General features: G+C 58.0%; 1 protein-coding gene across 2 annotated transcripts in view; it reads right to left on the reverse strand.

The window, feature by feature from the left end:
* Positions 1-1,014: 1,014 nt before the first annotated feature.
* The window catches only part of CMIP (c-Maf inducing protein), a 210,438-nt gene continuing 183,606 nt past the window's right edge, over positions 1,015-27,846 (reverse strand). For both annotated transcript variants that reach the window (XM_027513944.1, XM_027513945.1), the window contains 12 exons: positions 25,248-25,601; positions 17,536-17,601; positions 12,961-12,987; positions 12,619-12,667; positions 9,965-10,072; positions 6,958-7,074; positions 5,768-5,908; positions 5,385-5,432; positions 4,215-4,361; positions 3,381-3,486; positions 2,789-2,859; positions 1,015-1,219 (listed from right to left, as the gene is read on the reverse strand). In XM_027513944.1, the coding sequence (XP_027369745.1) occupies positions 1,166-1,219; positions 2,789-2,859; positions 3,381-3,486; positions 4,215-4,361; positions 5,385-5,432; positions 5,768-5,908; positions 6,958-7,074; positions 9,965-10,072; positions 12,619-12,667; positions 12,961-12,987; positions 17,536-17,601; positions 25,248-25,601 (1,288 nt within the window). In that variant the 3' untranslated portion in view covers positions 1,015-1,165. The remainder of the gene's footprint in view (positions 1,220-2,788; positions 2,860-3,380; positions 3,487-4,214; positions 4,362-5,384; positions 5,433-5,767; positions 5,909-6,957; positions 7,075-9,964; positions 10,073-12,618; positions 12,668-12,960; positions 12,988-17,535; positions 17,602-25,247; positions 25,602-27,846) is intronic.

Here is a 27,846-nt window from a genome sequence, read left to right on the forward strand (position 1 = left end):
CCAAGAGACCATGCAGAGAGGCGGGCATGCATGAGGGACCACGGGAGGCACAGGACGGCGGGGAAGCCACGGGTGGCAGAGTCTCAGTCAGGAGGGGGACAGCAGAGGCCACCAGAGATGGCGTACTCCGCGGGAAGGGTGGGGGCAGCTCTTTTATGGGACGACGCGAGGACAGGTTAGCACCCCACCCCTCCAGATGTGTAAAAGGGGGCCGAGAGGAAGCTGGGGCCTTAGAGGAGCGAGACGACAATGTGGGGACCCCACTTCTCCTCCCCCAGTCTGACCCCCACCCCGTGAGGAAACTGGAGACATCTGGAATCGAAATGCACGGTGGCGTGGCGGGCAGAGGGACGGACGGACAAGAGAGCATTAGCGGACAGAATCCATTACAAAAAAAGCAATTAATTTTCCAAGGAGGTTCTTTTTTTTTTTCTTTTCCGTCTGTTTCCTTTAAAAAAATAACAAGAATACTACCACTACCAGCTGACTGGTTTGTACAGTACTACACGCCAGGGGTGGCTGGCGGGCAGGTGGGCGGGCGGGTGGGTAGGTCAAAGACTTCATAAATAACAGGCAGGTCCCAGACCTGCAATTTGTCAACGTTTCTTAAATAGGCGCGTTATTTAAATCTTATGTACAACAAGAATCACTTTGCATAGCAATGGCGAGGACACAGGACGGTGGGATGATGGGACTGGGTCTTGTCCGATGGCGATGGTGGGGCGAGTTCTCGGCGGGCCTTGGAGGAGGACAGGTCCTTCCTCGGCCTCTGGGCCCAGCGGGGTCACGTGAAAGTGGGGTCGGACTTGACTGTTCCCACGCGGCATTGAACACAAAGGCAAAGAAAATCCACAAAGGGTCCCCCTTCCCCAAGCCCCCCACCCCCACCCTCTCCCCGACCCACTGCCACTCCTCTGGTTGCTACGAAGTCCGTTTTAGATCAGGTCAAGGTTTCCGATTATGAAGCTAAAAGAATCAGGCGGGGGCTGGGCGTGCTTACGGACCCCCCCTCCCCACCCTCCCCCCTCCGCCCTCTGCCCCCAGAAAGACTCCCCCATCTATCTCACAGCCAGGACGGGGGTGGGACCCCGAGACCCGCTGCTCTACGGCTATTAGTCAGGAGTTGTGAGTTGCGGTTGCAAACTGCTTCCTGCCGACGGGAGCTTCACCAGGCTTCCGTGTAGCGGACGTCCACCTCCTTCAGGTTGGGCAGCTTGGCCTGGGGGAGCAAGAAGGATCCGGTCCCTTCCAGAACCTGGTGGCGCGGAGCTCTCCCCGTACCAGTGACTACTGTTCCCACTTTGCCTGTCGGGGGCTCCGAAGCCCAGAGCTGGGAGACCTTGGGGAGAACCCAGCAGGTGGGATGTGGCCAGCCCCAGAGAAAGCAGGTGACGGCTGCTGGGGAGTCCACGTGCACACCCCAGAGGGGCTTCAAATCACTAGCTCTGGGGGTAGGAAGCCTGGGGTGTGTGCCCTCCGCTGGCACTTGCAGGCTACGTGCCCATGGGCAGAGTCTGGGCCTCCAGAGCGGAATTCCTCCTCTGTGGAGGGACTCCAGGTCCAGTTGTGTCCAGATGGGGAGAGGGACCAAACGCAGAGCGCCCTGTGTGAGGCCACGCTGCGTGCTCAGCACACAGACTGTTCTCACTCGTCTGTGGAACTACGCGTCCTCAAGGCTGTCAGGACTTGGGCGGGGAGAATGGAGGAGGACCCCCAAGTTACTTCGCACTCAGGCTCCCCTACAGGACGTGTCACTGGACTCTACAGTCCCACCTGAAGCTCCTCAGAGCGGCTTCCTGCTCCCCACCCCTGCCACCCAGACGCGGTCCTGCTCTGCCTTCTTTTATAAACAGCTGACTTTTTTTTTTTTGGCAAGCCTTCGCTGTACAGAGAGGCTGCTGGTCTCCTGCCTTTACATCCTGTCTCCCCAGCTTCCTGCACACTGGCCTGCCAGGCAGGCTCACTTCTAAGCCCGCCTTTCTGAGTAGGCTCCTTCAGCCCGATGAACAGAGCAGGTGGTCCCCTCCCTGCTGGCCCCTGAGCCCTGACCTCCCTTAGTTTGCTGTGCGTATCTGTCCACTGGGTCTGAGCTCTTTCCTGGGTAGAGGTAAACCGGCCGCACCTCCTTGCCCCCATCCTCAGCAGGGGCCTGGCCCACAGTGGGTGCTCCAAAGGCCATCTGGAGGCTTCACCAGCGAGTGAGCCCTGGGCTGCGGGTCTGACTGAGCTGGGGGGCAGGGGGCCACACCTGAAGTGGGCTTCCGGGATGCCCAGAGGCCGGTGCACTCATGGCACTGTGTCTCCTGGCCCAGCCCTTCCTCCCAGGGCGCTAGGCCTGGGAGCCTCCAGTCCTGATGAGACATGCTTTTTTAAACAAACGTGTCTGCCTTCTACCACTCAGATTCTGTCTTTCCCCAGTTCTAAGTTGCCAGCCTAGCCTGGCGGGCTGGTCCCAACTCTCGCCCATGTGACGACCCCAGTCCTGCAGACCTTCTCTATGGGGCTACCCTTGCTCGTACTCTCCCTCAGAATCCCCGTTTTCCACCTAACAGCCAGAAACAAGCTTTTAGCATAACGTATTGCCCTTCTCAGAGCCTCTGCAAGCTTTCTACTGAACTCAGATGAAATCTAGGGGCCTGCCGCAACCTCTAAGGGCTGATACAGTCTCACCCCAAGCTGTTCTCTCGCTCTCTAGTCACGTCTGCTGCAGAGCCAGTTCATGCCAACCTTCTCCACCTCAGGACCTTTGCACGTGCAAAGGCAGGAAGGAAGGGGAAGAAGGGATTACCTTCAGGTCTTCGTAGGTGTCCGCCGAGAGCTTGGTGCTGTTCATGTTTAAGCTGCAGAGACTCTTCATGGCTGTATGGGAACGGACAGACAGACAGTCATCAGGTCAGTGAGACCCTGCCGAGGGTAGCTGCAGATATGGGATAGAAAAGCTGGGGGCTGGGTTGAGTTACCGAGGCCTCTGTTCAGGAGACAGGGCTGGGGAGTGGGGATTCAGGGGAGCAGCTGGGGTATGCGAGGTACAGAGGTCGTTTCAGGCAGGAGCTGATCTGAATCGGGCCCACATTCCCTCCCTGCCCTTGGGGCCTCCCTGGCTGCTGTCACTGCCTGTACCCCAGTGTCCCCAGAGCTCGCTGCCCACTGCCGACCAGCCCAAAGGGACCCCGCGGTGACCACGGCCCTCAGGGCTGGGACCACGTGAGGGGACAGGCTAGGCCTCGCTCAGGTTTCCTGTTCTCAATGACACCAGCTCCACGAGGGCAGGGAGAGTCCCCTGCTGTGCTCCTGGCCCGAGGAGGTGCTCAGCGAGTACGTGGTGCCCCGTGTGCCATGGGGACAGAGAAAGGCCTGAGGGGATGGGCGTGTGGACTCACAGCTGAGGGCCAGCAGCCCGGCGTCGGTGACGGGCGTCTCGCACAGGTTCAGCACCTGGAGCATCGTGAGGTGTTCCGACAGGAGCCGCAGGCCGGCATCTCCGAACTGCGGGAGAGACGCCCTCAGTCTGGGGCCCGCCTCAGGCCTCCCCCGGAAACCTGGGGCTGGGGCAGTGGCCGAGGAAGCGGCTGGGACCCGGCCCAGGCCTGAGGCTGCTCTCATTCGTTTCGGAGACTCCACCTCCCTGACCTGGGTTCACACCAGGCCGGGTCTGCTGGTGCCGTGGCCCCAACAGGGGCCCCGCTCGCCCACCAGTCAGTGTTGCCATCTGTCAAGGGGGGCTGTGAACCCAGCGACTTGTGGCTACCACTGGGACGGGGGGCAGCTGGGGGCCCCGGCTGAGAGATGAGGTGTCAGTGTCTGCACCTCACGGGGGCGTGCAGAGCACACGTGCCGGGGAGTAAGTGCCTAAGAGCCGGACTGGTGCGGGCAGGACAGAGCACGCTATGCCGCACGCTCATCACCACCTGGAGGAGACCCCCAGGCTGCCTGCAGTGCCCCCAGGCGGGGGCCTGAGACCCGCGTCAGCTCCCCCAGGCTCCGCCCGGCACGTCCCTGCTCTGGGCCTCGGCAGCTCCAACTGTGAGACGGGCCGCTGGGCTTCACAGGGCCTAGCCCTCCTCTGGCCTGGGACCCTGCCGGGGTGTGGGTGCTGGGCTGCAGAGGGGCATGGGGATCGAGCGGCTGGACCCACGGGTCCTGGGCAGAAGCCGGCCGTGGAGGATGGTGCAGGGCAGGCACGGAGGAGGGCGCAGTGGATAGGCCATGCATACCTGAGTGGACCACAGGTTTAGCTGCTTGAGAGAAGGCAGTTTGATGAGGTGCTCAGCGCAGGCACTGGTTACGTTGGTGAAGGCCAAACTGAGGTTCTCCAGGTTTCCGAAGGAGCCAGAGCTCAGCAAACGAGCCAAGTCGGCATCCTGCAGGTGGGTGAACGGGTAGGCGGGGTCTTGGGGGAGGCCTGGGGCCTCCCCACGAAGAGCTCTAACTGGGGGGGCAGTATGGGCCAGTGGGTTGGGACGAAGTGGTGTGTCCGTGAGGGCGGGGCTGCCTCCACGTCTCTGCGGGTGGCAGCTGCCTGGCTGGAGAAAGCCTTGGGAGCGCTGGGTCACACCCTGAGTCAGCACTGGGGGTTCCGAGGCCATGTCCCTCCCGCAGTGTGAGTGTGTGTGTCTGACCCTCTCTCTTTCCCAGGCTTGTGCCCATTCCCTGCCTGAAAACACTGAGGTCCCCTCAACACTAAGGCCTGTGGGGATCAGCGAGTATGAGCACTAGATGCTGAGGTCGCTGAGGGTCCCTTCCATCTTTGTGGTAGAATCCTTGAGTGCTAGCTGCCAATTGGTTGCCCTGAATTAAGGCTTATGTCCTAGCTAGGTGGGGCCATGTGCTAAACCCGGACAATGGTATATAAGCAGATGTGTCCGTTGGAACGTCCAGGAAGGTCCATGAAGGGAAGGGCTGGTGTTCTTTTTTGCCTCTTCCTCATGGCTTGAATGGAGATTAGATGGCTGGAGCTTGAGCAGCTCTTTTGGACTGTGAAGTGGAAGCTATGTGCCAAGGACGGGGGAGTGGGAGGACAGAAAGAACTAAGATCCCTGAAGACCTTGTAAAATGGGGAAGGAAAGAGGCATTGACCTGATAAGGCTTAGTGTCAAGATAAAATGAACTATTAGCACAGAATCTGACACATGAGCGCACAAGTATGTGAGCTATTAGTGTTGCTATTGTGAATAACTTGTAACATATTAACAGTAATCTTTATCACGTTTGGTTTCCTGCAACACAGTTCTAGCCTAGAAAAGCTGGCTTGTGAAGCACCACTGAGTCCCTGTTCACCTCTCCGCATCACCTGCAAGAGAGGCTGCCTGCTGTTGCCCCCAACCCCAGGGAGGACTAGCCCACCTTCCTCCCTCCACCCAGCCCCCAGGAGGAGACCAACTCACTGTGGACTTGGAGGGCAGTGTTAGCCTGGTGGGCCCGCCTTTCCTTTGCTGCAAACAGAAGCCAGCTGGTTACGACCCACTTTTCCCTGAGCGTTCACCCTGGACCGCCCCTCTCCAGCTAACACCTCTCAGGACGGCAGTGGCAGACAGCATGATGGTCTTGGTCTCAGGGCAGACCCCGAGGCCAGGCCTGAGTGCAGGTGGTTTATCAGAGAGGTGATTCCAAGAAACACAGGGAACTGAGACCATGAAGGTCCCTAAAGGAAGAGGCAGTGGCCAGCCCAGCCAGATTCTGGGACATTAGAGGAGTCAGGGAGGCAGAGGCCCATGGGGTGGGAAGGGGGTCCCGGGGCGGGATTCCCTGTGCGGAGCCGCGCGCTTACCAGCTCCTTCAGCTCCCGCTGCCGGTCGCACAGCTGCTCGTACATGCGCTTCCCCACGCCCGTGCTCTCCAGGGTCGAGATGATCTGCAGCTGTGTGTCGTTGTTGTCGATGATGTTGTACTCCAGCATCAAGCACAGGATCTGCCGAGACCAGGAGGCACGTCACCACCAGCCAGGACTCTGGGCAGGGCTGCTCTGCAAAGGCTGGGGAGCCCAACCCTCGCCTGTCCCGAGTGCCCCGAGAGCCCTGTGCGCCTGCGGAGGGGCTGGGGTTGGGGTGCCCTGCGATCAGAGGTCCTTCTCCTCCCACCCTCTGCGCGATGCTGGGGAATTGCCTGCCCCGGCACCCCCTGGCCAACACTCCACGCACGATGCGGCTGGGCTCGGGGGCTGGGGAGCCCGAGAGACAGACCACGCTCTCTCCCCTTGGTCTGACTGCTTGGTGCCCTCCCCGCCGACAGGTGAAGTCTAACTCCTGTCCTTGCCCCTGGGTCCGGCCTTGCTGACTCCCTTCTGGTGGCTAGAAAGTGATGCTGCCTGACTCTGAGGCGGAGGCCAGAGGAGAGACGTGACGTCTGTCTGGACAATGGCTCTGGGAGCCCCAGGCTGCTGGGGGCTCTGGGGGACAGAGAGGTGACTGAATGCCTGAGGCTGGCGAGTGGGCAGGTTAAGGCCAGGGCTGCGCTGCTGACAGTGGCCTGGGAGCCCCAGCTGCTCCGTCTCCGTGGCCTGAGTCCCCTCAGGTCAGCGCTGGACATGCAGAGGGGGCAGCCTTGGGAAGACCCAGCCCACCCGCCCCCATCCACCACCACCCCATTAAGAGACCACAGTGAGAAGCAGTTGGCGGAGCCCAACCATCTGAAGACCCAGGAGAAAAACAGATGAGCATCACTGTTTGGAGCCCCCGCTTGGAGGTAGTCTGTTCTGCAGCAAAAGGCAGGACAGAACAGAAACCTGCTCAATCCCTGAGACCAACAGACGATCACGAGTTAAATGAAGGTGGAATGAGCAGACAGTGTGATCAAGGTCTCCTGCTCCGCCAAACTCGGGAGAGCTGCCTCGTCTGCTGCCGTGGCCCAGCTCCTGCAGTAGCTCTGTGCGCCTGGAAGCTCCTGGAAGGTGCTCCATCGGCAAGGATGAGGGCCCAGGAGAGTCGGCCGCCTGGCCAGGGCTTGGGGCCGGCTCCTCACCTCCACCATGGTCTGGTTCCCTCTCAGTGCCAGGAGCATGCACGGTCCCAGCTTGTTCTCCGCCAGGGAGAGCAGGAATTTTTTGGTCTTGTAACAGGAGCCCATGAGGATGTGCACCTGTGAGGAGACACGGGCCAGGTGAGGGGCCGTGACCGCCACGGGCTGTGCCCCGCAGTGCCTGCCTGTGGCCCAAAGACTGTGAGGCCGGAAGATACTGACCAGACGCACCCCACACCCTGTCTGGATACCAGATCTGAAACCATCACCAGACCCTCCCCGGGGGTTCAGAGGACCCCTCTCTGACACTGGCTCCCACAGGGATGAACCTTGCGGTCACCGCACTGCCTGAGGTCAGCCAGTCCCAGAAGGACACATCCTGCAGGGCCCACTCCTGGGAGGGATGCAGAGTCAGACCACAGACACAGAAGGGGGCGGGGTGGGGGCCAGGGCTGGGGGCCAGTGGGGAGTGAGTGATTACAGAGTGGGGCCAGTTTCCGTTCGGGAATATGAGGTCTGTGATGACTGCAGACTGGCATCAGTGCACTTGATGCTACAGACCAGACACACAGAAAGGGCTCAGGCGGGCGGAAATGAACACAGCCCTGTGAACCAGCTGTACTTCAGGAAAACATAAAAACGCGGTGGAGGTAGTAGGATTCACGGTGTGTACATTTTACCCATGCCCTGTACACGTACACACACACACACACGCACAGGAGCCCCTCTCCCGCCGTCCTTGTGGCTGTGCTGACATCTGGCCCCCTGGGTTCTAGGTACGGTCAAGCCTGGCAGGAACTCCTGGAGGTGCATGCTCAGGGTGCACAGGGCCCAGCTGCACACGCAGGGCAGGGGACGTTGTGGAGCCCTGTCTCCCCGTCCCCAGTGCTCTCTGAGGCCCCGAAGGCACCTGCCCCAGAAATCCAGGAACGGGTAAATTCTGCTCCATCTGGGTTATGTGCGGGACAGCTTTTAAGAAAACTGTGTTTCTTGGATGGACCTAGAGATTGTCATATCGCGTATATGTGGAATCTAATAAGAAGAAGGTACAAATGAACTTACATACAAAACAGGAATCACCGATGTAGAAAACAAACAGTTACTGGCAGCGAAGGATCGGGGCGGGGGATAAACTGGGATATTGGGATTGACACTGCTGTATATAAGACAGCTAACGAGTGAGGACCTGCTGTATAGCACAGGGAACGCTATGCTCAGTACTCTGTAATGACCTAGTTGGGAAAAGAATCTAAAAAAGAGTGGATTTGTGTGTACGTGTAACTGACTCACTTCACTGTACACCTGCAAGTAACCTGACACTGTAAACCAGCTGCACTCCAGTACAGAGACCTGTTTCTTTCTAGCGCACCTGTGGGTGGGCCACAGGGTCGAGGGTCCCCAGCCACCTGGTTTGCCCTTCCCGACTTCACAGTGGAGCAGATGCCCTTCCACGGCTGGAAGCGGCAGCCGCATCCAGGGGACAGCGTCCGTGCCACGTGTCTCCATGGCAACGCTGCACCGCCATCCAGGGGCCGCCTGCTTCCTTCTCCACATAGACCCTTTTCCGCTCCATCATTAACAATTCTGGCTCACAAATGCAATCTCTCAGGCTGGGGAGCTGCCAGCTGCCAGCTTCTCTTGTTCACAGTCACTGCACTGGGGTGGGCGGGGCACACCACGAAATGTTGCCATGGTGACACTGTGACATCAGAGGAGCCCAGGAGAAGTGAGAGAGAGGTGGTGCAGGCAGGCAAGGCCAGCATTTCCAGGATGCACAGGGCACTCTGAAGGGGGCCTTCAGGCAGCAGGTGATGAGGAGTGGTGAGTAAGCGCGTAAGAAAAGGAACCTAAAAATAAGCCCCTTTCCAAGCAAGGATCCAGAGGCAGCGCTGGGGTCTGCTGTCACAGCACAACCACCACCCTAAGTTCACTGCAGAGGGCATGACAAGCTGCTGACTCCACTGAACCGGCTGCCCAGCAGAGACGAGAGAAACCACAGCCGTCACTTGTGGGTGCTGACGGAGCGCCAGGCGCCTGGCACCTAGTATCGCCATAACCATAGTAACCCCAAGACGCCGGGACTACGACCCCCATTTCACAGATGAGGACACTGAAGGCTGGAGAGGGAAGATACTGGTCCAAGGTCATCAGGCTAGCGTGGGGCAGGGCGGCAACCTTAGCCACGGCCGGCCTAGGCTTGTGCCTTCCCACGCTCTGGGACACGTGTGATTGTGGAACAGAGCTAGCTGTGTCAGGAAGCAGGCTCGGTGAGAGCACCGGCTGCCTGGAGGGGCGTCTGCCCTGGGGAAGGGGCGTCTGTGCTCCCTCTGCCACTGGAAGGAGGGTGGCTCCAGATAGTATGGGCCAGCGCAGGGAGGGTCGTGGAGGCCAGAGGCCTGTGTGACCTCGGGCACGCCCCTGCACCTCTCTGCGCTTGTCAACATAGAAGTAGTTAAGGGAATGGGTTGCCCTGAAGACGAAGAAAGACGGTGCGTGGTCAGCTGAGGTGATGGCCGCAGCGTGCAGGGAAAGGGGAAGCCACCTAAGGGTGTGCTTACTGGTTTGGTGACCTCTAGAGCCGTCATCTCCAAGGTGGGCCGCTCATCCTGACCTTGACTTCTCAGTGCAAGGATAAGACGAGCGGGTGGACCTGCAACGACTTCTGGGGCCCCTGTACCAGCAAGTGCTCAGTCCCCTCAACCTACACGGCGCTGGAGTGCAGAGTGAACCCACTAGCTTGAGCAGTTAACTCCTCGACTGTAAAATGGGGCGACAGGACGTGTCCCTCCTCACGTTTCTGGGGGGCCCTCTGGCTCAGTGCCCACTCGGGTGAGACATGGGAAGGTGACACTCAGGGCTGGCGTCACCATCACTGTCTTCATCACCAGCATCCTTTCAGCCTGGAAATTTCGGGGCAGGCCCCAGTGGGCACGGGGTAGCTCTCTCACTGCTCAGAAGGGGTGAACCCAGCGCCCTCACAGAGCTCTGGTGCTCCCCGCACCCCACGTACCATGCTGGCGAACAGCTCCCCGTCGTCATCGCAGGCCACCCCTCCGGGGCTGTAGAGCTGAAACCAGCCGTCCTTGCCGGCTCGCACGCTCAGCAGGCACGAGTGGACCTGCGGCAGAGGAGACGCGCTAGGTCAGTCCTGTGCACCCACGATGACGGGGGCCCATGGTCCACGCACGCAACACCCAAGGCCCAGACGAGCCCCGTGCTCATGCTTAAGGGAACTGTTCAACCTGGTTTAGCCCAGACACGCCCCGCCTTCCCCTAAATTCCAGGAAAGGCCTTTAAGGAAGAACTGATGACCACACACAGGGGGAACTCCAGCCATCTGCCACCAGCTCCTGGAGATGGACGGCCAGGCCCTGGCTTGTCTAGTCACCCAGAATGAAGCCAGTCTTCACTGAATGAAGCCAGACTCGCCCAGTCTGAAGCCCCAGTGAAGCTGGGGCAGAGGGGTGAAGGACCTCCACAGCGCTCTCCTGTGCGTCTGATGGGGAAGCTGCTTTTCCCTCCTGTCTGGGCCTCTCCCTGCTCGTGTCTCCAAGTCCCCCCTCTTGCACTCTGCTCTCCTTTCTGGAACCTCCGCCCCGCCCCCTCACTACTGCGGTGTCTGCTCTCCGCATCCCTCACTCTCACTTTTGGGGCATCTGTCCCTCCAACCCTGGGGGTCAGCCTCTCCCCTGCTCTACCTTCATGGGCGCCATCCTCTGGGGTCGGCTCTGCCCCATTGACCCCCCCACCCGTCTCTGGGACCCTGACACCCTCTTTTAGGAAAACCAGTCTGTGCAGAGCACGGGCAATCTCAATGCCCCCAGCTCTCTCCGCAGCTGTCAGCTCCCCTCCCAGAGTGCCGTGTGTCCGCCTGTGGGTGCGTGCGTGTGTGCAAACACGTGTGCGTATGTGGGAGGAACCCCACATCCACCCTGGCCCCACTGTAACTGCAGAAGGAGAGAGAAACAAAGGCCTGTGCTGCTCCTCCTCCCCGTCCTCAGCAGAGAGCGAAGCGAGAGCCCCATCACTTCCTTCAGGAGTGAAGGCCAACCTGCTGCCAAGAGCCACTTGCTCACAGACAGTCCACTGATCACAACCCCCACACAAGTAAACAGCACGCAGGGGCGGCCAGGCTTTGATTCCCCTCCGAATGTCAACTGAGCTACTTCAAAGAAACGAGAGATCCAGAGTAAGGAACTCTGTGCAGCAGATCCAGCAAATGATTTATAAGAAAACAGCCACTGGCTCCATCTGAGATGGAGAAGGTGGGAGGAGAGGGGAGAGAGGGCGAGCACAAGGAAGGTGGAGGGGCGTTGGGGAGAAAGGCGGGTGAGGAGGGGAGAGGGGAGGCGGGGCGGGGGCCTGCTGCGGGCCGTGTCCTCGCGGGGCAACCCCGCCTGGGAGATGCCGCTCCCGGCACTTGGGCCGCGGCTCCGCCCTGGGAAGCAGTTGGCACCACTTTCATTCATCAACATCAAAGTCTGTTTGAAATAAAGCCTCCCTTTCCGGGAGGACTCAGACTCTGCCTCCAGCAGGGAATGGCTCAGGTTTAAGGGCGGCGGAGGCCTTCCCTGGGACCCGGACTCTCAGAAGCTCAGTCTACTGCTTCTGCCTAAGGACCGCTTTTGGAGTCAGGGTAGGATCATGGTGCTTTAAAATTAGATCCTTTCGGATCCTTCCAGAACAAGGCTTTACAGCGTGGCCTTGGCCCCACAGAGAATAACCCCCTCCTCCTCTGCCTTCCTTGTCCTCCGGCTCTGCTGGGGGTGCCTGGGTCCCCCTCTGTCCCTGCCCGGGAGCCAGCCCCCTCATGTCCCAGACTCCATGTGCGGAGAAGAGGCCTGAGCTCCCCAGAGCGGTCCCCTGCAGCCCCTCTCCCCCTCGCCCAGTGTGCGTGCTGCAGGGCTGGGCCCTACGCAGGCTCTGGAGCCTGACTCCCGGGGTATGGTTCCCGTCCCGGCCAGGGCACCCGTCTTGTGACCCTGGGCAGGTACCTCCAGTTTCCTCAACTCCAAAAGGAAGGTGATTCTGGTGCAAAATAGGAGTGATAAAAGCACCTACTCATAGGGCTGCCATGAGGATTAAACGAGAACGTGTGTGCGCGATGCAGGGTGAGCCCCTCATGAAGGCTGGTTGTTGCCCTTACGCTTGTGTGATGGGAGTACGGCTGGGGTGGGCGCCCAGCCCGCTCTGAGTCCACATTCACACACAGGGGCCCTGGGCTGCAAGGCTTCGCTCCCCTTGAAGGCCACCTGCTGCAGGCAGGGAGCGGCCCCTTGGAGCGGCCCTCGGCCACCGTGCCTGGGAAGCATCACAGCGCAGTGTCGTCCCTGGCCCGCTGATCATCAGAACGGCAGAGAGGATGTGCCATGATCTCAGATGCAGTTAGAAGCCCTGGTGCTGGCCTGGCTCTAAAGCGAGGCCTATGCTCCAAGGAGAAACCGCCTTAGGAAATACCTCTGGTGAGCCCGCGTTTACAGTAGAACGCTGGCATCACGGGCCGGGCTCAGACACGCGGGGCGGGGGCTGTGTCTGAGCAAAGGCAGGGGAGGGGGCCTGTGTGAACTGTCGTGATGCCCGAGGGGGTCAGGGAGGTGCCAGCAGAGCCATGGGCGCCCTGCTGCAGCTGGGACAGCATGCCTGCCACGGACGGGGCAGCCTCACCTCTTGTCGAGGGTCTTCAGCGAACCTCTGAATCACGTACTTCAGTTCCCTGAAAGAGACGGGGTGGGGACACAGTCGCGCCCGGGGTCCTGGCTGGGGGTGGACCAGGATGGGGAGGCTGAGGATGGGGTGGGGTGCCAGCTCAGCTGGCAGGATCAGAAGATGCCCGGGTGGGCCTGGAGGGACACGTGTCTCGGGAGAACTTCTGGGGGGCGCCATCCTCGCCTCCCTGGATGCACGTGCAGAGGACTGGCCAGAAGGACGGCTGGTCGCTGGGGGATGCCTGCAGGACAGGGCATGTGCGTACTGGAAGAGGGTAACGGGTGTTGCCCGAATACTCACTTGGTGAACTTCTCGTGCGCGAGAGCTCTGGAATAGAAACAAGGGGAAGAGCGCAGTGAGCGAGGTGCTCGCGACGACAGCACGGTGGCCCGCAGGCCTGCCTCTGGGGATGGCAGGCCTGGTTCCAGGAACGAACAGGAAGTTGAGCAGGCAACACGGACATCGTGTCCCGACTCGACAGGACATGGTCAGAACGGGAACAGGCTGAGCCCCGGGCCCCGCCCCGCTGAACAGAAGCGGCATTCAGCGGCGTGCACATGAGCGTGTCCGCACGTGGGTACCAGGGACCCAGGTGTGTGTGTTGATCGCTCCACCGCTGAGGCACAGGCGCGCTAATTGCCGGCTGCATCAGAGCGGCGGTCGGGAACCGCCCCTGGGGCAGAGTTGCATCATGGATTGTTGTCAGGTGCGTCCCCCGGGCCGTGGGGCCAGGGCTGCCACCAGTGACGCCACTGCCCTCGGGAGTCGGATTTCTCCGGTCTCACGTCCTGGGGGCTGTAGGGACCAGCCAGGCCAGCAAATGGGGCAATTACCGAGGGTAATGTCCCCTTGGAGGGCCGCATTTCATAAACATGGCCTCGTTAATAGGCTCCGCAGAGGGCTCGGGGTGGCCTCCCGGGGCCCGCTGCTTCGCATCTATCAAAACAGAGGCCTGCAGGCATTTTAGGCCCTGGTTACCTCGTCCAAGGTAAGGAGCAATGGCTACACTTTGCTGGAGCAGCCGTGAAGAGATACCCCATGCCCAAGGTAAGAGAAATCCAAGTAAGACGGTAGGTGTTGCAAGAGGGCATCAGAGGGCAAACACACTGAAACCATACTCACAGAAAATTAGTCAATCTAATCACACTAGGACCACAACCTTGTCTAACTCAATGAAACTAAGCCATGCCTGTGGGGCAACCCAAGACGGGCAGGTCATGGTGGAGAGATCTGACAGAATGTGGTCCACTGGGGAAGGGAATGGCAAACCACTTCTTTTATTCTTGCCTTGAGAACCCCATAAACAGTATGAAAAGGCAAAATGATAGGATACTGAAAGAGGAACTCCCCAGGTCAGTAGGTGCCCAATATGCTACTGGAGATCAGTGGAGAAATAACTCCAGAAAGAATGAAGGGATGGAGCCAAAGCAAAAACAATACCCAGTTGTGGATGTGACTGGTGATAGAAGCAAGGTCCGATGCTGTAAAGAGCAATATTGCATAGGAACCTGGAATGTCAGGTCCATGAATCAAGGCAAATTGGAAGTGGTCAAACGAGATGGCAAGAGTGAATGTCGACATTCTAGGAATCAGCGAACTGAAATGGACTGGAATGGGTGAATTTAACTCAGATGACCATTATATCTGCTACTGCGGGCAGGAATCCCTCAGAAGAAAGGGAGTGGCCATCATGGTCAACAAAAGAGTCCAAAATGCAGTACTTGGATGCAATTTCAAAAACGACAGAATGATCTCTGTTCATTTCCAAGGCAAACCATTCAATATCACAGTAATCCAAGTCTATGCCCCAACCAGTAACGCTGAAGAAGCTGAAGTTGAACGGTTCTATGAAGACCTACAAGACCTTTTAGAACGAACACCCAAAAAAGATGTCCTTTTCATTATAGGGGACTGGAATGCAAAAGTAGGAAGTCAAGAAACACCTGGAGTAACAGGCAAATTTGGCCTTGGAATACGGAATGAAGCAGGGCAAAGACTAATAGAGTTTTGCCAAGAAAATGCACTGGTCATAACACCCTCTTCGAACAACACAAGAGAAGACTCTATACATGGACATCACCAGATGGTCAACACCGAAATCAGACTGATTATATTCCTTGCAGCCGAAGATGGAGAAACTCTATACAGTCGGCAAAAACAAGACCAGGCGCTGACTGTGGCTCAGACCATGAACTCCTTATTGCCAAATTCAGACTTAAATCGAAGAAAGTAGGGAAAACCACTAGACCATTCAAGCATGACCTAAATCAAATCCCTTATGATTATACAGTGGAAGTGAGAAATAGATTTAAGGGCCTAGATCTGATAGATAGAGTGCCTGATGAACTATGGAATGAGGTTCGTGACATTGTACAGGAGACAGGGATCAAGACCATCCCCATGGAAAAGAAATGCAAAAAAGCAAAATGGCTGTCTGGGGAGGCCTTACAAGTAGCTTTGAAAAGAAGAGAAGCGAAAAGCAAAGGAGAAAAGGAAAGATATATCCATTTGAATGCAGAGTTCCAAAGAATAGCAAGAAGAGATAAGAAAGCATTCTTCAGTGAGCAATGCAAAGAAATAGAGGAAAACAACAGAATGGGAAAGACTAGGGATCTCTTCAAGAAAATCAGAGATACCAAAGGAACATTTCATGCAAAGATGGGCTCGATAAAGGACAGAAATGGTACGGACCTAACAGAAGCAGAAGATATTAAGAAGAGATGGCAAGAATACACAGAACTGTACATAAAAGATCTTTACAACCCAGATAATCACGATGGTGTGATCACTGACCTAGAGCCAGACATCCTGGAATGTGAAGTCAAGTGGGCCTTAGAAAGCATCACTACGAACAAAGCTAGTGGAGGTGACGGAATTCCAGTTGAGCTATTCCAAATCCTGAAAGACGATGCTGTGAAAGTGCTGCATTCAATATGCCAGCAAATTTGGAAAACTCAGCAGTGGCCACAGGACTGGAAAAGGCCAGTTTTCATTCCAATCCCAAAGAAAGGCAATGCCAAAGAATGCTCAAAGTACCACACAATTGCACTCATCTCACACGCTAGTAAAGTAACGCTCAAAATTCTCCAAGCCAGGCTTCAGCAATATGTGAACCGTGAACTTCCTGATGTTCAAGCTGGTTTTAGAAAAGGCAGAGGAACCAGAGATCAAATTGCCAACATCCGCTGGATCATGGAAAAAGCAAGAGAGTTCCAGAAAAACATCTATTTCTGCTTTATTGACTATGCCAAAGCCTTTGACTGTGTGGATCACAAGAAACTGTGGAAAATTCTGAAAGAGACGGGAATACCAGAATACCTGATCTGCCTCTTGAGAAACCTATATGCAGGTCAGGAAGCAACAGTTAGATCTGGACATGGAACAACAGACTGGTTCCAAATAGGAAAAGGAGTTCGTCAAGGCTGTATATTGTCACCCTGTTTATTTAACTTACATGCAGAGTACATCATGAGAAACGCTGGACTGGAAGAAGCACAAGCTGGAATCAAGATTGCTGGGAGAAATATCAATAACCTCAGATATGCAGATGACACCACCCTTATGGCAGAAAGTGAAGAGGAACTCAAAAGCCTCTTGATGAAGGTGAAAGTGGAGAGTGAAAAAGTTGGCTTAAAGCTCAACATTCAGAAAACAAAGATCATGGCATCTGGTCCCACCACTTCATGGGAAATAGATGGGGAAACAGTGGAAACAAGTGTCAGACTTTATCTGGGCTCCAAACTCACTGCAGATGGTGACTGCAGCCATGAAATTAAAAGACGCTTACTCCTTGGAAGGAAAGTTATGACCAACCTAGATAGCATATTCAAAAGCAGAGACATTACTTTGCCAACAAAGGTTCGTCTAGTCAAGGCTATGGTTTTTCCTGTGGTCATGTATGGATGTGAGAGTTGGACTGTGAAGAAGGCTGAGCACTGAAGAATTGATGCTTTTGAACTGTGGTGTTGGAGAAGACTCTTGAGAGTCCCTTGGACTGCAAGGAGATCCAACCAGTCCATTCTGAAGATCAGCCCTGGGATTTCTTTGGAAGGAATGATGCTAAAGCTGAAACTCCAGTACTTTGGCCACCTCATGCGAAGAGTTGACGCATTGGAAAAGACTCTGATGCTGGGAGGGATTGGGGGCAGGAAGAGAAGGGGACGACAGAGGATGAGATGGCTGGATGGCATCACTGACTCGGTGGACGTGAGTCTGAGTGAACTCTGGGAGTTGGTGATGGACAGGGAGGCCTGGCGTGCTGCGATTCATGGGGTCGCAAAGAGTCGGACACGACTGAGCGACTGATCTGATCTGATCTGATCTGATGGAGACAGAGCCTTCCCCTCGGGCCATTATCCATCAGACAGCTTTCTCCCTCTTCCCCAAGATAAAATTCATAATCGGGATGAGGACCATCCAGAGAGACCGAAGGGTCCATTTCTGGCCCAGCTCACTGTGGAGCGAGATCACCGTCACGGGGATAACAAGGGAGGTTTTCAGCATCTGGCTGTACCCCAGACGGAGCGGTCCCACTCGTGTTATCTTCACTCTGGTCCTCAGAGACAGGAGGGGCAGGCGCCCAGCTCCATCTGATGCTCCGTAAGCATCGCTAACTTGACTGCCTGAAGGCCAGTGCAGACAGCTTTGTATTCGTGGCCCAGTGAAGCCATCCAACCATGCAATGAGGTGTATCCCCATCCTTCGGGGTGGGGGTGTGAACATTCCCGGGTCCCCGGCCGAGGACCAACGCTGCCACCTCCCTCTGTCATCCCAGGTGCGTCCCACGACCTGACCAGTCCCCCCACTGAGGCCAGGGTGGACGGTGAAGGTTGTTCTCTTAGGCCCAAGTTTTCCAGGGACATGTGGGGGACTTACTCTTTGGGGAATGGAATGGGTTGAAGCAGGCTGGCCAGAGATGGTCTCCAGTCATCATAGTCCGACCTGGAAAGAGAAGGGGTGACAGTCAGGTCTGGTCTGGACCTGGGGAGGTTAACGGTGCATCACTGAGGGTCAGAGATGGGGCGAGAGTCAGGCAGGGACCACAATGGCTCTGACTCTTCTCGGTCACCTTGGCTCCCAGGGACCCTGAGGGACAAGCACGTGCCATCTGCAATGTGGCGGCGGGGCCTGTCGAGCCTGTCCAGAGACTTGGCCGCGGCCACCGAAGGGGCCAGCCCCCCAGCTCCCGGACTCTACCTCCCAGCTGCTGCACCCAGCTCTCAGACCACCATTGTGCTGTGGGCTGGAACGTGCCCCTGCAGATTCACACGTTGAAGGCCTAACCCCGAGGCCCCAGACAGTAGCTTTACACAGGTGGGGCCTTCAAAGATGAGAGCAAGGTAAACTGGGGTCACTAGGGCGGGCCCCGATTCAACCCGACCAGTGTCCCCATAAGCAGAGCTCGGGACACAGATACACAAAGAGGGGTGACCGCCTCCCAGCCGAGCAGAGAGGCCTCAGGCAAAACCAACAGTAGCCACACCTTGATGCCAGAGTGCCAGCTCCCTCAGAAATGAGAGAAAATGCACTTTCGTTGTTTCTTAGCCCCCAGATCTCTGTGGGAGCCTGGCCTAGGCAGAGGGTGGCCCCAGACCCCAGACATAACTCTTGGTCCTATGGCCCCACGACTCGGTTGTGTATAGAGTTCGATGGTTTTTTGTTTTGGGGTGGTTTTTGCTGCACCCCGCAGCGTGTGGGATCTTACTTCCCCAACCAGGGCTTGAACCTGGGCCTCTGGCAGGGGTAGCACGGATCCTACCCCTGGGAATTCCCAGAATCCAGTTTCTCAACCTTCTTTCCCGGAGCTGGGCCTTCCTGTTCCCCGCCCCAAGGGGCTTTCTCAACACTTTCCCCTAACTGTGCTCCCAGCATACAGTATCTGTTTATATGCCGCGTGTCTGCCTGTACTTTATCCCCAAAAGAGGAGGAAGATCTTTTCACCCAGCACAGTGTAGATAACCCCTGGGTCGGAAGTGCTCCCAGCCCTCCTTCCTCCACACAAAGGGCGGTAACGGGGCAGCCTTCGGGGTCCAGCGCACACGCTGGAGTGCGCTGAGGAAAAACGCAAGCCCGGGACGCACGGGAACGGATTCCCAGACAGGCCTGTGAGCCTCAGATAAGTCCTTGGGGTGGGCCCAGCTGAGGTTTACTGAGCCCTTTACCAGGCCGTGCGCTGGGCACAGCCTGGCTCTCTGAGTCCTCAGGACAGGCTCCTGAGGACGGGAGGATCACACCTGCCCTCCAGGTGAGGAAGTGAGGCCTGGAATGCCTCCCCACCCGGCCGAGCTCAGGCAGCCGGGAGGCTGGGAGCAAGGATACCCAGCCAGGCCCTCAGACTCCAGTGGCAAGACTGGGTGTCCACTGCCCGGGGCGGGGGGTGCTGGGCTGAGGGAGCCCCTGTCAGGACGTGGAAACCCCTCTGACCTCAGACCTGCCGTCGCCGATTTCGGTAGGCGCCTCGTCTCCCTCTGAACCCATCCCCCCGCCCCAACATGTCACTGACTCACTCATGGTTTCTAGACAAATTTAAGAATAATCGGTGCAAACGCTGTGGACAGCGCCCATCACAAACCAGAGGCTATTCCAGGCACATGTGTGGATCAGACCTGCGTTCCTCCAGGGTACCCAGTGAGCTCATCATTCTACAGCCAAGAAGACTGAGTCTCGGTGAGCACAGGCCCAAGGTCACATGGTCACTGTGACTCGGGAGCCTGGCTCCAGAGTCCGTGGTCCGGCCCACTGTTTCCATCTGCAGAGGCAGGCCCATTCCTGTTCTCAAAAAGGGGCACGTACTAGTTTTTCTTGTGCTTTAAGAAAGATGATAAAAAACGCTCAGTGTGGAAAGGCTGCTAATACAGAAAATTCTAAGCAATGTTTAAATCCTCCATAATCAGAGTGGACACGGACTTGGGCAAGCTCCAAGAGATAGTGAGGGACAGGGAGGCTGGGCGTGCTGCAGTCCATGGGGTCGCAGAGTCGGACACGACGGGGCAGCTGAGCAACAACCACAAACCAGAGTAGATGTCAGAGGCCCAGGCCAGGGTCGGGCCGGGACTGTGGGTGCCTGCGGGGCCCCTGGGTGGGATCTGCCTGGCCCGGGGCTCGCTCCTGAACGGAAGGGGACGTCACACCACTGCTCGGTGAACAGCATGCGTCACCTGGTGCCAAGTGGGCAGCTGGGCTGGGGTCTGGGTGGAAGCGGGCGGGACCAGGAGGAGAACCAGGGGCGAAGGACGAGGGGGAGGGCCTTGTCCTTCCTGGCCGCGGCCCTGCCCAGCTCCAAGTCTGTGGCCGGCTCCTGGACCTGCTCCAAACGCCCAGTGTGACCAGTCTGGAGGCTCCAGTGGCAGTGTCGGGCCACGGCCGGGTGCGTGAGCCGGGGGGCTGGCCAGTACCATGGGATGGGGGTGGGACTCCCATGGTCAGCAGGGCGCCTGTCGCGAGCACCCTGAGAGCAGGGCCGGCCTCCAGGCTGGCAAGCCAGGCCGGCCTGTTGGGGGCAGGGAGAGCTGCCAGTCAGGCTGGGAGGACTGAGCCCAGCCTGGGAAGCACAGGACAGCCAGGCCTACCCAGGCTCAGGGAGGGAGTGAGGGTGGACCAGGGGCCCTTAAACATCCTCAAGGCTTCTGGTGCGCCCTGGGGGCCAAACAGCATGCACGGACTCCCCTAACCCCTGCTTACAGAGGCGAGACAGGCCCAGAGAGGCCAGGACGCCTGCTGAAGGTCACGGAGCTGACGAGGGAGAAGCTGTACTTGAATGAGGCTCTCTGAGCAGCAGACCCAGGCCTCCGGCCCCGTGCTGCTCCACGAGGGGTTCAGCGCCGACGTGACCGAGGACTTCCTTTCGCGGGCGCGGGGAGATGGCGGGTGGGTAACACCGGGGTCAAGCTGGGCTGGGGAGGCGGGGGACGCAGGAAGTCAGGGCGGGGTAGCTCTGAAGGTGTGGACAACCGCCCTGACCCGGCAGGAGACGGTGCACTTTGGCAGATCTGCGGCCCAGCTCGACCGGTGCCATGAAACTGGGGCTCTGCGCCGCCCCTGGACGAGGTGCCTGGGGAGACACCCCAGCCAGAGACGCTGGGGCCACGCGAGCCTCTCAGAAGCACAAGGGTCTGGGTCAGGCAGGCCTGGTCCTGATGGCGGCCTGCACGCAGCGTGCAACCCGAACCCTGGTCTCTTGCAGCCACACCCTGCAGGGTGGCTCCCTGGGGTGGGGGTGGGGTCCTCAAAGGGGCTCTGGGGTTGGGGGCGGTGAACTAGGGCAGAGCGAGGCCTAGGGGACTGGCGGGAGGTCCACGGCCTTCCTAGAGGACCGTGAGCAGGGCACCTGGGGTGAGGCAGACCAGGGTGCCAGGAGGGTGTGTCGGGAGGCTTGCCCTGCCCTGCTCCTGCCATCACACGCACAACCATCTGCTCTCTGAACAGGCCAACCAGCTGGCCCAGGGATTAAAATCTACAGTGAGAAATGAGTGGCCGTTATCTCTGCGGCCGGCGACCTGGGCAAAGCCCCATTCTCGGCCCCGTCACCCCACTGGGGACCTTCCCGGGCTGTGGGCGGATCAGGGTTCTCGGCTGCACCAGGGAGCGTGTGGACTCTACTGAGCGGCCACGAGCCCCAGGAGTTTGGACCTGCAAGGTTCCAAACAGACGGGTCCGCCTACTGGAACACGTGCACTGCGCACACACGTACAGATGTGAGTTTCTGCTGCTCTGCCAGCAACATCTACAACCCTCGCCAGAGGCCCACGTGCAGAGACGCTGACTGTGGGGCCCGGGTTCCTGTCCTTGCCACAAGCCCGCAGATGCCAGGTGCTGTGGTGAACACGAGGCACGCAGGAATTCACTGAATGCTCAAGGCAGCCCTGGGGGCGGGAACACACTGACCAGGAGGACCATCCTCAGTTCACAACTGGAAAACCAAGGCCCGGAGAGGCAGACTCAGAGTCCTAACGCAGCTCATCAGTTAGATGTGGACTCATGTGCAATCAAGGAGGTGGTCCTTCCACCCCTGCCCCCCAGGGAACCCAGCTCGCGATCCTGAGTCCCCCTGGGAGGACAGCGGCTGGTGGAGGGTGAGCTGGTAGTGGTCGCGTCTGGGGCCTGGGGACCCCCGTGAGGACAGAGGATGCTGGCTGGGCTCTAGTCCACCGCGCCCCAGAGCCTCATCAGACTCTGTGGCTTCATCCTGGCCCCTCGCCTATAACAGCCCCTCTCTCCATCTCTCAGCCTGCCGGAGGCTATTTCAGCCATTCTTATGTCTCCAGTCTCCCCGCTTCCTTGCACCAAACCCTTGATGTTTCCCCTCTGCAGAGCTGTGCCATCCGACACGTCTGGCTGAGCAAGTTCTTCACCGAGCAGGGCTGTCCTGGGCCATGTCCCCAGCACCTGCCTTCTACATTCTGGTCACCAGTATGTTTCTTGGTCACTAGAACAACCCCAAGTCCATCTGCATTTTCCCTACGGGCCCCAGAAGGGTGAGGCATCTTCCAGCTGACCCCCAGCCCACTGAGGCCTCTTTCAAAATCCAGGTGTTTGCAAAAGTAACAAGCAGGCAGACAGGTTCGAGCTGATGAGAAAATGGCCAACGTGCCCATCCAGCCCTCGTGACGGCAGCTTTTCTCTTCCTGGACAGAAGGGCATCCCTCGGCCTGCCACGGCACTTGTGCCTAGAGATTCCCACGCTCCACCCCACCGGGCGATGCCGCTGCTTTCAGCACTTGGCACTACTGGGACGCAGAGGCTTCGAGCAGAGGGGCCCTGGCATTTAGCACAGAACCTGGCCCCTCTGGGCGTGCAGTCAGTGTTTGATGAAAGAATGCATAGAGAGATGGATACACAAATGTGTGACTGCACACACGTGCCCAGCAGGCTAAGAGCTGGACTCCAGATGACTAGAGGCCAAAGCTGGTCTGTCTGACTCCCAAGTGCATGTTCCTCCCATCGTACCACCCAGCCTGGCCCTCACACCATGATTTCAGTGTCAGCCCTGACCTGTGCTGGGCTCTTCCTTTGCAAGAGTCTCCGGGGAGCTGATTGTGGCCTATGTTCCTTTCTGAAGGTGTCAGACTCTAACGGTTTGCAGGCATTCCGGTGGGCAGACCACTAACCAGGACCCTCGCCCACTCTCTCAAGATAGAGAGGTGCCTGCTCCTTGTGGATGCGGTCTGCCAGGCTGGGCCCTGGCTCTGGGCAGGGCTTCTCTGGACCCCACAATGTGCTGAAAAGACCCCTCAATTTCACACGAGAGCCTCTGTTCTTTCATTGTCTACACATGACTCTCATCTAGCGAGCCGTCCTATTGATCACAGCAGTCCACTCTCACCAAGTCCTAAATTCTTCTCTCTGAGGAAAACACCCACTTTACAGATGAGAAAACCGAGGCCCCAAGAACACAGCAGACTAAGTCCTATGGCAGCACTTCCTCAATTCTCAGATGTACGTTTCTTGCAAACTGAGTCTGCACTGAATCCCATAATTTTTTTTCCCCTCCCTAAGTGCTGTTATTAAATAGATGATGTGTCTCAGTCCCAAAAGTACCTTAAAATAGAGGAAATACAGTTGTTCTTATTGAAAGTACAGTAACCCCCATCTGCCCAGTACTTGTGCCTGGGGGGTACTTATTCTGTGCTGTACCCAGGCCTTCTCTGCTTGGAGGCAGCTATGACTCAGAGAGGGCGTGTAACCAGCCCCCGGTCCCAAGTTGACATGGACATCCCCAGCCCCTGAACCCAAAAGCCTGACTCTGAATGTGTGCTTCTTCCAGCGGATCATACTTCAGAGGTTTTGCGGATTTGACAGATGTGAGGCCCTCCGGTGGGCCAGGGACTCAAGCAGGCGGCAGAGTTAGCAGAGGAGAGCGGCCAGGAGAAGTAATCAGGCCCAAACTGTGCTCTGAGCACCCCCATGGGGAAAAGGGCCTCAGGAAGTGTGCACCCTGCTTCGTGGAGACCCCCGAACTTGGCGGGAGGGGCTGCTCCAAGCAGCGGTCAGGAACACTGCCCGGTGGGCCCCCCAACCCCCACCCACGACCTGGCAGCTGGGCGGTGTGGGCAGGCAGGAGGTCTGGAAGCAGATTAGGAAGAACAGAGTCTTCATTCATGCATGTGTTTACGAAGAAGGGAAAAAAAAATGAGTGTCAACTGTGTGATGAAACTCAAACCCTTAGTGCTTAATGAGAAATATGAGTCAGGGCCCAGGCCACCACAAGGCCCAGGAGCTCCAGGTGTCTGCAGAGAACAGTTGGACTTGGGGGTCCGGGGAGGAGACCAGGGCCCAGCCAGAGGAGGAGACGGGACCGTGCTGGTCTGTCCCTCGGAGGGCTGGCTGCCACCCCGGGAAGAGGTGGGCAGTTCTTCAGCCTCAAACTGAGATATGTTCTGGGGGATGCTCTCTGGGCGGAATCTGGGATTTGCTTTGGGTGGGGGCATTGCTAAATGCACGTGCACTCTGGGCTGGCCTTGGCTGCCAGAACTATGAGCCAGGCTGGGCTGAGCCCTGGGAGACCACTGCCTCCTCTTCGGGGCCAAAGCAAGGGCTGAGGAAGAGTCTGAGGGGGCTGCATTCAGTCGCCTCCAAACATGAGAAGCCTTTGCTTAACGTGTGCATATGTGCATGCATGTGTGCGCACAGGCGTGTATCTGTGTGCACAGGTGTGTGTGTGTGTGCCTGTGCGTGCATGCACGTACTCACCCTCACAGACACCACAGGCTCCTCAGAGTCCCACAGCCGAGGCTCAGGAAGGGGCATGCGCGGGCCCGGAGCACCCAGCTCAGAAGCACCACCCAGAACAGAACACGTCTCCTGGCTCCCGCCCAGGGCTCCTCCGACCAGCCAGGCACGCAGACCCTCATCTGCATGGTACGCTCCTCCCTGCCCACCGGATGAGGCTACAGGACACAACACCACATACACACCATGCACACAGAGCATGCATAGATCACGCAACACACTCACATGCTGGCTCATGGGCACCTCTGCACACATACACAGAGAAACACACACATACTCCAGCTCTTGTGCACAAGTGTTCACACCCACACGTGAGCACTCAAGAGCTACGCATGCACAGAAGCAGCACAAGCACCCAGACACAACCACACTTGTGTACATGCACTTGAAACACACATACGGGCTTCTTAGAGGCATCTACATCCATCCCGCACCCAGCTCGTATATGCACAGTCACACACATGGAGGCAACCACTCACACGCTGCCCTCATACATCCAAAGGCACTCACACGCACACGAGGACAATCACAACTCAGAATGAGCCCACACCTTACACAACACGCCGAGGTGTCCACACACAGACACACTCGGGTACCGCGTACTGCAGCACAGCCTGGGCAGGCGTGTGCACTCACAGATTCTCAGACTCATGGACACACGTGTGGACATCCTGCTTGTGCCATGCCTGACTCATGCACACAGAGCCTGGCCTGCACTCCCAACACTCCCAAAACCTGTGCCCTCATGCCCTGCGTCTGCATCCTGTGCACCCACACTCATGCGTGTGCACACTCAACTCACACCCCCAGCTGTGAGCCCCTCCCCCCACCCAAGGCGCCTGGCCAGCGGGGTCACTCACAGCAGCTTGAGGATCTCCACGTAGCAGCCAAGCGTGCGGTCGGCCTGCGGGCCCAGCTCGATGCTCATGGTGCTGCAGGCGGGGCTGACCATGAGGCAGTCGATGAGGTTGGGCTCGTTGTCGTCACCCGCGCTGGCCGTCAGCGCCGGCTTGGCAGTGCTGGCGGGCTCCACCTCCACGTGGATCTCGCTGGAGGCCACGACCACTGACTTGAGCCGCGCCTCGGAGAGCGTGGCTTCCTGAGACACCAGGTCCGGGCTTGGGTGCAGAAGGCGCAGAGGTAAGGTGGGCTTCCGGTCGCAGGGCTGCTGGCAGCCATTCCGGATCTCCTTCAGGCTGGGGGAGTTGTCACGGCTGCAGGAGAGGCGGGGAGGGCCGTGAGTGCAGCCCTGGGGGGGGTCCCAGACGTCACGGGCAGGGCTGCACCTGCTCAGTGCCCCCCTCGGTCCCGGATCGGGTGGGGGGCCGGCTCCCACCCACCAGCGAGCACACAGGCCTGCTCAAGGCCTGCAGACAAGGAGAGGTGGAGGTTCAGAGGTGGCATCTGAACTGGGCCGCCTGTCACTAAGGCACATGCTGGTGTCCCCACACGCAGCAGGTGATTGACACACGACTGTGAATGAGTGAATGCTGACCTCTCTACTGACCCATAAAGCTCAGTACTGACTCAGCGTCCACCTCCACCAAGACGCCTTCTAGACATACCTTGGAGACCTCCTAGCGATCTGGCTTCCAGTTGCTTCCTGTGGTCTAACTGTCCCCTCCAGCTGAGGCCATAAGGTTAAGGTCCTCGGGACAAGCCCCAAGCCCCGCCTCTGCCACCCTATCCCTGCCAGCTGAGAAAGCTCACCATCTGCTCTCCACCACAGAACCCCCTTCCAAGGGACCCCAAACCTCAGATTCTGGTCCCCTGTGGTCCACAGGTCACTCCTATCTGCAGCACCCACCACTCTTGGCTAACTCCCTAGAATAGCCTCTCCACCACCTAGAGGAATGACGTGGGTGCAGAGGGTTAATAGGTGTTAGCTGGGCAAAGGGCACTGTGGCATCACTGAGGTCACACGTGAGTGGGAAATGCTGGGCCTCTTTACGGCAGGACTTGTCAGAGGTAAAATGCCCCCTCCCCGGGTGCTTCCAAATACTGCGAGGTGGCACTTCAGAGTGAAGGGAACTCCAGCAGTGGGCGTCCTTTGTTGGTGCCCCTGGGCTGGCACGGTGCCGAGCGCTTTCACACAGACATTCTCAGATATCTCTGAAGAGGAGGAATTTCTCTCTCCACATTACAGATGAGAAAAGATGCCACCAGAGGTCAAATGACTACCTAGATGACACAGCTTGTTAGTGGGGAGGCGGGACTGGGATGTGAAACCAGGCTGCTGCCTCCACTTCTAAGACGCAGGATGAGCCTATGCAGGTCCACCTCCTCCAAGAAGTCTTCCCTGATTTCCTCCACCCGCCATTCTCGCCCTTCCTGCCCCTGCCCCAGAGCTCTCCATCCCTGGCTGGACACCAGTGTCCCCTGGGGCACTTCTAAACATCCCCAGGTCCCGTTAGGTTGGACTCTCTGGGGTGGAGTCCGGACACCAGTAAGGTTTGGGGCTCCCTGTGTGTGCTGTCAAGGTTGAGGCTGCTGCTCTCAGGGACTCAGAGCACAAGGATGTGACCACAAACAGCTGCTTGTCCCAACCCTCCCTAAATGGGCCACACGCACGTGGCTATGTGTCCAAAGAGACATGCACGCTCCTTGTGCAAGTGGGCCGGGCGTACAACTCACACCCACCGCATTCAGAGGACCCAAATGGTCTAGCACATGCCATGAGCCAGGTCTGAGCAGAGCCCACCAAGGATGTTTGATAAATACACTCTAAGCTTTGCTGCGGAAGAAAACAAAACCCTTGAGCTGAAGTCCAAGAATTCTATGGCTCATGGAACACTGTGTGTGGTCCGTGGGGGAGGCGCGCTAGCTGACTCCAGGGGCTCGGAGGAGCCGACTTGCTACCCAAAGCCTCAGCTCCATCCCTTTCGCCTCTGCTGGGATTTAGGAGTGGATTTTCAAGGCTGTTTGGCTCAGACTGGGTGATTTTCCAGCGAGCTACGCTAACCTGGGTCAGCTTGTCTGTTCTTTTGTGTATGAGGACATTGTGTACCCACAGAGAGCGCCGCGGATGGCCCCAGAGGACGGCGTGGGGCTCTATCTTCCAGGGACTGATCAGCAGGGTGGGGGAACCTGAGCCCAGGAAAGGTCTCGCAGCCCGTGGCGTGACTTCCTGGAAGGGCTCACGGTGGCTCTCAGAACCCAAGCTACTTTGGGCCTCGAAGCGGGGCTGTCTTGAGTAGGGAGTTGGAGCTGCCCGTGTGGGCTGGGGAGGGCACCAGGGCCCGCTTCACCCTCCCCAGGCCTCCACCCTGGGCACCGAGTTGCAACCACTGCCTAATGGTATGCCCAAGGTTACGCTTGGCCTCTGCAGCAGTGGCGAGAGGGGATTCCAGAAACGGACATTAAGTCCTTTCTCTACTTAAAACCCACAGGTGACTACAATGCCCTTAGAAGAAAACCTCTAAGGCAGGCACAGCCCTGCCACTCAAAGAGTGGTCCCCA

Source organism: Bos indicus x Bos taurus, chromosome 18 (assembly GCF_003369695.1).
Source record: "Bos indicus x Bos taurus breed Angus x Brahman F1 hybrid chromosome 18, Bos_hybrid_MaternalHap_v2.0, whole genome shotgun sequence".
Taxonomy (NCBI): Eukaryota; Metazoa; Chordata; class Mammalia; order Artiodactyla; family Bovidae; genus Bos; species Bos indicus x Bos taurus.